We start from the raw sequence: 8,499 nt of genomic DNA on the forward strand, positions 1-8,499 counted from the left end.
AAGAGATGGAGGCAAGAAAGTCAGAGAAGGAAATGTGATGATGGAAGGAGTGATGGGAGTGAGAGAGAAATTTAAAGATGCTATACTGCTGGCTTTAAAGATGGAGGAAGTAGGCACAAACCAAGAAGTGTAGGTGGCATCTAGAATCAGGAAAAGACAAGGAAACAAATTTTCCCCTAGAACCCCAAAAAGGAATGCAGACCTGTCAGTACCTTCATTTTATCCCAGTGAAACCCAGATCATACTTCTGGCCTCTAGAACTGTAAGATAATAAATGTGTGTTTTTTTAAAATATGCTTTTATTAATTTTACTTCACTTTTTTGGTTTTTGTTTAATTCTCACCTGAGGATGTTTTTTCCATTGATTTTTAGAGTTGAAGGGAGGGGGAGAGACAGAGAGAGAGAAACATAGATGTGAGAGAGACACATCAATTGGTTGTCTCCTGCACACACCCTGACTAGGGCTGGGACTGGAGCCTGCAATCGAGGTACATGCCCTTGACCAGAATCGAACCTGTGACCCTTTACTCTGAAGGCCAACACTCTATCCACTGAGCCAAACTGGACAGGGCTGTTTTTATTGATTTTAGAGATACGAAGGGAGAGGAGGAGAAGAAACATCAATGAGAGAGAAACATCAACATCAATTAGCTACCTCCTACATGCTTGGGCTAGGGTGAAGATGATATTGATAGATATGACCCACATAACCCAAAACCCTTGAGATCCTCAATAATTTGGGGGGGGGGTCCAAAAAGTTTAAGAACACTGTTTTAGGGTTCTCCTGTGCCTTGAAGTGGCCCCAGCTCTGCCAAGCCAGGAGTGGCTCTGTGGGCTGCAGTAGTAAATGAGCTACAACTTGACCAATAAGCTACAGTGCAGGCCAGTGCTTTCAAACAGCTACAACTTACCTCCTCCTCCTGCACTTTGCTTTCTGCGGCCATCATCTCGATCACCCAAAGCATCAGCCAAGTCAAAATCATCACCTTCAACGGGCACCAAAACATAAAGGAAACAGCCAACTGGTTAACGACTGGGTGCAAGATTCCAAAAAGGCAAAACTACACCCATGAGCTCAGTTAATCAATGGACTAAGCCAAAAAAATTTAAATTGGGTTCTAACTCCTTCTACAGATATCAATAATGAAAATACCAGCAGGATGGAGTAAGTTACTGCTTTCTGCCTTTGCATGATATTACCACTAGAGGCCCAGTGCACGAATTCGTGCACCAGTGGGGTCCCTTGGCCTGGCCTGTGGGATCGGCCGAAACCAGTTCTCCAACATCCCCTGAGGGATCCCAGACTGCGAGAGGGCTCAGGCCAGACTGAGGGACCCCACCGGTGCACGATCGGGACCAGGAAGAGATGTGGGAGATTGGCCAGCTGGGGAGGGACCGTGGGAGGGCTCCAGGGCATGTCCAGTCCAACTCGCTCAGTCCTGATCAGCCAACCCCCAGCAGCAAGTTAACCTACCAATCGGAGCATCTGCCCCCAGTGGTCAGTGCATGTCATAGCGACTGGCCAACTGGTCGACTGTCTGACACCTGGCAGTCAGTGCATGTCATAGCGAGCAGTTGAGTGGCCTTAGCATATCATTAGCATATTATGCCTTGATTGGTTGAAAGGCCGACCAGTCGACCAGATGACTGGACACTTAGCATATTAGGCTTTTATTATATAGGAGGACTTTCTAGTTTTTATATTTCTATATATGCTTTCCTTAGGCCAGCAATCAGACCACAGCATACTCATTGATTACAGATATTAACCCAATATTCAAAACCAGCTGTATAGAGTGCATAAACTGGACAATCAAGAGGGAGACTTCACAGTCACATACACACACAAAAAACCCCCACCCTTTTGAGGGTGCAAATGTGAAGACACAAGGGCAAATCATAAAGCAATAGTAAATCTCTCCTGAGTCAAGACTGTCTCTTTAGAAGTAACCCTACTTCAAGGCACATGGTAGCATGCTCCTAAATACTAGTAACAAGTTGCCAGATGGAATCAATGCTTGCATCTCCCACTCCAAGGCTAAGTTTGTCTTTATATCAGTGAAGATGTCCGAATAGTAAGATGGTCCATCTGGACAAAGGTTAAAACAACTTCAGGAAAAAGTTACAAAGAAACATCAAGTTCCAAAATCCTTTACTGAAAATGACACTGTAAAATAAATGTCATCCAAAATGTTCCAACAGCCTGAGAAAGCATTTGACAGGGGAGGGAAAGGGGATGATAAAACCTATACAATTACATCTTCTCTGATTTTAGAATGTGAAATGGTTGAAAGGGTAAGAAAATCCAAACAGGTTTTTCTCTTGAAATTTTCCCAAGCAAAACTTTTCATAAAAAAAAAAAAAACACACACACAGTGATTTGGCCAGCTATATCCTCTATTACTAGTAAGTTAAATCCAATGTTCATCTAAAGGTCTTGGTTGGCATTGCATATACAGGGCTTAAAGCTATGGGTAGTTCATCTGGACACTATACTACCCCAGAGGGAGGTCCACGGGGTCTTTCCTCATTGCCCTCATTAGAGTAGCATGTTACCTGCAGGCTTTGCCGGAGCTCTGGTCGTTCCAGGCCTCTTGGTTGTGGTAGTGACATGGTCCCATCTCTCTAAAGGAGGGAGGGGGACAGCAAGAGGAACACGTTTAGTAACAAAATATAGCAGCCACTTCATGGCTCAGGGAAGTCACATCATGAGTAGCGTACCCTGGTCTTGGTCCTTGAGTCCCCTAGTAGGCCTCTGAGAATCACTTAGAGAAGGATGACAAGGAGATATAGGAGGTTTAAATGAGACAAGTTCTGCTCACATTTCTTCAGAGGATGGGTGGTGAGGTGGATGTTGTCCCACATGCAACTTGTGACTAATGGAGCTGGGGCTTCCTCCCAGATCTGTTAAAGGTGGGCACATGGTCCAGTGAGTTCCAGAGCTGGAGCATGACCCTTGCGAGCTTCAAGCCTTGGTTTCCACCACTATCAACCTGGCAGCATAACCACAGACACTACTGCCCATGGATGGATGGAAGTTTTGTTCCCCGTAGAGTATGGAAGTGTCTTATAAACTAAAAGTGGTTATAACACCAAGGAAATATTTTATATCAGTGTGGCAACTACTGTTAATATTAGGTCTATGGGCTTAGCCATATTCCTTTAAAATTGTGGAATTCTTTCACATCAATTACAAGGCATGCCATGTACAAGTTTTCCAATAGTTTTTTTTCTTAAATATCAAGACTGTGCTGTAACTGTTAAACTATTGGAAGTAGTAGAGAGAAAGAAAATTTGAGTAATGGGAAAGCAGAGATGAAACAGGTTTAGGTTTATATACAGCAATCACTCAATAATTATTGACTACTCAGGAAAAAAACAAAATATAAATTAATTTAAAGTAAAATGATAGATACAGCTATAGAATGCAAACAGCAATCATAAGAGAGCTGGAGTAACTATATCAGATAAAATACACTTCAAGACAAACATTATTACAGGAGTCAAAGAGTGACATTTTATAATGATTAAAGGATGAATCCAGCAGGAAGAAATACAATTTAAAACATATATGGCCCTAGCCAGTTTGGCTCAGTGGATAGAGCATCAGCCTGTGGACCAAAGGGTCCCGGGTTCGATTCTGGTCTAGAGCATGTACCTTGGCTGTAGGCTCCTCCCTGGCCTGGGCCCTGGTCAGGGCTCGTGCAGGAGACAACCAACTGATGTATTTCTCTCATATCGATGTTTCTCTCTGTCTTTCCCTCTCTCTCCCCAAAAATCAATGGAAAAAATATCCTCAGGTGAAGATTAATGACAACAACAACAACAAAATCTGTATGACTCAAACAGCTCTGGCATAAAAATACTTGTTTTCCCAGTTTAAAAAAAAATCAATTCATAGATGTAAGAGTTTATTTTTGAACTCTCATTTCTTTTTTATTGCTGCACATGTCTATCCTTATGTCAATATCACACAAGTCTTGATTACTACAGCTTTGGGGAGTTCTGCCCTACTATGCACAGTTTCTAGAAAAGTCTGGTTTCTCTGAAGATCTTCAGGTGCCATTTCAAGAAAGGGCCTTCCTTACATGCATATGGAATCAGTTGCTCTGTCAGAGCTTGAGCCTGCGGTGATATGGAACATAAGCTTGGATCTGTGCACTTTTTAAGATAATATTAGTGACAGATCTTGTTAGCCTTTAAATAGGATAAGTGAGATGAGGAAACTCTAGTTACTTATAAAGGAATTAGAAGAGTAGTCAACTTCACTAAAGCAGCGAGTTCCTAAAATAAAGAAACCTATTTCTATGAAGCCTTTCTCAAAATAAAACTTAGAAAGGATTCTTTGCTGTTCAGCAAACACTGTCAGCAATATGGCATTCCTACCAGGAGTGATTCTTTATAATATGTGCTATAATAAAACAGTAAATAGTCCTAGCCGGTTTGGTTCAGTGGCTAGAGTGTTGGCCTGTGGACTGAAGGGTCCCAGGTTCTATTCCAGTCAAGGGCACATGCCTGGGTTGTGGGCTTGATCCCCATTAGGGGGCGTGCAGGAGGCAGTCAATCAATGATTCTCTCTCATCATTGAGGTTTCTCTCTCACACTCCCTCCCTCTCTGAAATCAATACAAATATATATTTTTTAAAAAGTAAATAAAACTGGTCAGGTTCACCCTGGCCGGTTTGCTCAGTGATCAGAACATCAGCTCTCAGACCTAAGGATCACAGGTTTGTTTCCTGGTCAAGGGCATGTACCTCTGTTAAAATATCCTCAGATAAGTATTAAAAACAAACAAACAACAACAAAAAACTGGTCAGGTTCTCCCAGGCATGGCTTAATGATGGTACCCATGGTATTCCAAGGAAAAGAGAACACTCATACAAAGCTTTATTTGAAAAGAGGAGAAATGAATTCCCCTGTGAGATGATTACACACAGAGAAAGATGGAAGGATGTGGAGGGGGGATGGACAGAGAAGGAGAGACAGTGGGAAGGAGTGAAGGAAGGGAGAAAAGGGGGAGAGAAAGAGGAACAAAATTCTGAAAACAACATGGATGAACCTTGAAAATATTATGCTCAGTGAAAGAAACTAAACATAAAGTCCACATATTATATTACCCCACTGATATGAAATGACCAGAATAGGAAAATGTATAGAGACAGAAAGGAAATCAGTGGGTGCCATGGGCTGGGGGGTGAGGAAGAATCAGGGGATTAGGGAGTGATAAGTAAAAGGTACAGTGGGTTGTCATTCTTTCTGAGATGACAGAAATGTTAAATTGACTGTGGTTATAGTTGCACAACCTTGTGAATACACTAAAAACCAATGAATTGTGCACTTGAAACCGGTAAACTGTATGGTACGTGAATTATATGTCAATAAAGCTGTTTTTAAATATATATTCCAGGAGCTTCCTCTTGTAATTGGAATAAAGTGTCACTATGCCTTTGAGACTTTATATGCTCTATCTCCTGGGAACTTCTCTGTCTTTTTTCTAATATAATCCACACTCCTAATCACATAGACTACCTTCCAAGCCCTAGAGCCAAGCTAATTCTCTGCTGTATGGTTCTTCCATCGAATCCCTTGGCTTTCAAGGGTTTTTCCCGGCTCCATGCATGTCAACTTTCACCAGAGAGTCCTTTACCATGTTTAAGTAGTTACCCCTTACCACGTATTTGGGCTCTCCCTGTCCCATCACTCTGCTATATTTACTCGAGTACTCAGTAGTACCTGAAATTATTTTATGTACTGTCTATGTCCTTCCAGAGAAAATAATTTCATGAGGAAATTGACCTAGGTCACCTGGTAAGTCCAGCCCTGGAATAGTGACTAGCAGCAAGCAAGTACTCAATAAACATTACTGAATGGATTATTGAAAGCCTTTTACAATACCCTGACCTAGGTGGTTCAGGGATTTTTTAAAAAAGAAATGTACCATATACAAAGAAGAACATTCTCTGCCAGAAAAATAATTGAGCCAAAGAGAGATGGTCAGGCCTGTGTCTTTGAAATTTTAGTTGCATAAAGTGTAAGCTAAAATAGAAAAACAAAGGATGGCAGAGTGATGTGGTCTTAAAGGATAGCATTCAACCCAAGACATCATGTGCAACCAAAGACATCTTGTATTGGTGGTCCTATGCATCCTAGACACACTGGCTGATGGGTGCTGATGAGTAAAATCCGATGGACAGGCATATGACTGAAATGGTGATGTAAATATTTAAAAGCCCTCCAGTAGGAAATTACTAAATTTACTAACTGGTGGTCTGTTTATACTTAACAAGTTTTTCTGTTTTGTTTTAGATCATGTTTGTTTTTGGAGATGTTAATTTAATTTCATTAAAACCACCGATAATAAATTAGTTGTATTTTTTTTCTTAGGAATCCAAAAGGCTACCTGAATGTATAGGACTGTGTGCATGCTCAGCAAAAACCTGAGAATACCCTAAGATCTTGCCTCACAGCATACATAAAAATGAACCTCCAAGAGATTTATAGTTTTAGGTATATGATCCATTTTGAATTAATTTTTGTATAAGATGTGAGGCAGGGGTCCAACTTCATTCTTTTGCATGTGACTAGCTCAGGGGTGGGCAAACTTTTTGACTCGAGGGACACAATGGGTTCTTAAACTGGACAAGAGGGCCGGAACAAAAGCATGGATGGAGTGTTTGTGTGAACTAATATAAATTCAAAGTAAACATCATTACATAAAAGGGTACGGTCTTTTTTTTTTTTTTTTAGTTTTATTCATTTCAAATGGGCCGGATCCGGCCCGCGGGCCGTAGTTTGCGCACGGCTAGACTAGCTAGTTGTCCCAGCATCATTTATTGAAGAGACTATTCTTTCCCCCATTGAATAGTCTTGGTACCTTTGTTAAAAATCAATGGGCCCTACCTGGTTTGGCTCAGTGGATAGAGCGGTCGGCCTGTGGACTGAAGGGTCCTGAATTCGATTCCACCCAAAGGCATATGCCCAGGTTCTGGTCTTGATCCCCAGTAGGGGGCGTGCAGGAGACAGCCAATCAATGATTCTCTCTCATCACTAATGTTTCTATCTCCTTCTCCCTTCCTCTCTGAAATCAAAAAAATTTAAAAATCAAATGGTCACCCTGGTTGGTTTGGCTCAGTGGATAGAGCATCGGCCTGCAGACCAAAGGGTTCTGGGTTCGATTCTGGTCAGGGGCATGTGCTTTGATTGCAGGCTCCTCCCCAGCCTGGGCCCTGGTTGGGGCTCATGCGGGAGGCAGCCAATCAATGTGTTTCTCTCACACGATGTTTCTCTCTGTCCTTTCCTCTCTCTTCCACTCTCCCCAAAAATCAATGGAAAAATATCCTCGGTGAGGATTAACAATAAATAAATAAATAAGTAAATAAATAAATAAATAAGTCATAGATACAAGGGTTCAATTCTAGACTCTCAACTCTATTCCATTGAGCTCTATGTCTATCTTTATGCCAGTACCATACTACTTGATTATTGCAGATTTGTAGTAAGTTTTGAAATTGAGAAGTGTGAGTCCTCCAACTTTTTCTTCTTTTGCAAGATTTTTTTAGTTATTCTGGGTACTTTGAAATTAGGATCAGCTTCTCTGTTTCTGCAAAACTCTAGCTGGGATTTTGACAGGAAATTGCATTTAGTCTGTTGATCAATGTAAGCAGGTGAGCATTTCTTATGTATGCCTGACTCTTACACTGGAGACCCAATCCTTCCAATCAAATCAGTGAAAGAACAACAATAATGACACACACACACTGAACACTCACCTTATATCAAGTACTTTGCATAGTTCTTCACAAGGGCCAGCTCATCTAATTCTTACCATAATCCTAGGAGGTAGTGCTTATTATTAGCCTCATGTAACACATAAGAAAACTGAGGAGCAGAGAAGTCAGGTGACTCACCAAAGGTGATAGTTAGTAAGTGGCAGAGGCAGGATTCAGACACAGGAAATCTGATGCCAGAGCTCCTGCCTTTCTCAATCCACAATATACAAAGGGATCCCACAAACCCATAAAAATCCCAAAAAACAACCAATAGCCCAGTTGAAAAATGGGGAAGGAATATGAAGAGACAATTCACCAAAGAGAAAAGTGCAAATGGTCAATCCTATCTAATAATAGAGAAACATGGTAATTAACCGTAACTTCCCTACCCTTCCCATTGGCTAATCAGCAAGATATGCAAATTAACTGCCAGCCAAGATGGCGGCCGGCAGCCATGCAGCTGAAGCGAACATGAGGCTTGCTTGCTCCAGTGATGGAGGAAGCCAAGGTTCCCCGCCTGCCGGGGCCCAGCTCTGAGCTCCGGATGCAACAATGTTGCAATTATGGAAGCTCAACAAACCCAGATACCTGCTTTCAGCCAGCAGCAGCCTCAGAGCTCGAGCTGGCTCTCAGCTCCAGTGACAGCTATAGAAGGTAAATAAATCCCAGAATAAAAAAAAAAGAGGCTGGGAGCTTAAGTCATCCACCAGCCTGAAAAAAGCCCTAAGCC

General features: G+C 41.8%; 1 protein-coding gene across 1 annotated transcript in view; it reads right to left on the minus strand.

Moving 5' to 3' along the window:
• The window catches only part of CD99L2 (CD99 molecule like 2), a 47,052-nt gene that overhangs the window by 30,161 nt on the left and 8,392 nt on the right, over positions 1-8,499 (minus strand). Inside the window, exons 3-4 of the mRNA XM_006774111.2 lie at positions 2,557-2,625; positions 912-986 (exon numbers count right to left, since the gene is read on the minus strand). Coding sequence (XP_006774174.2) covers positions 912-986; positions 2,557-2,625 — 144 coding nt within the window. The remainder of the gene's footprint in view (positions 1-911; positions 987-2,556; positions 2,626-8,499) is intronic.

The sequence above is a fragment of the Myotis davidii genome, unplaced genomic scaffold (genome assembly GCF_000327345.1).
Source record: "Myotis davidii unplaced genomic scaffold, ASM32734v1 scaffold1147, whole genome shotgun sequence".
Taxonomy (NCBI): domain Eukaryota; kingdom Metazoa; phylum Chordata; class Mammalia; order Chiroptera; family Vespertilionidae; genus Myotis; species Myotis davidii.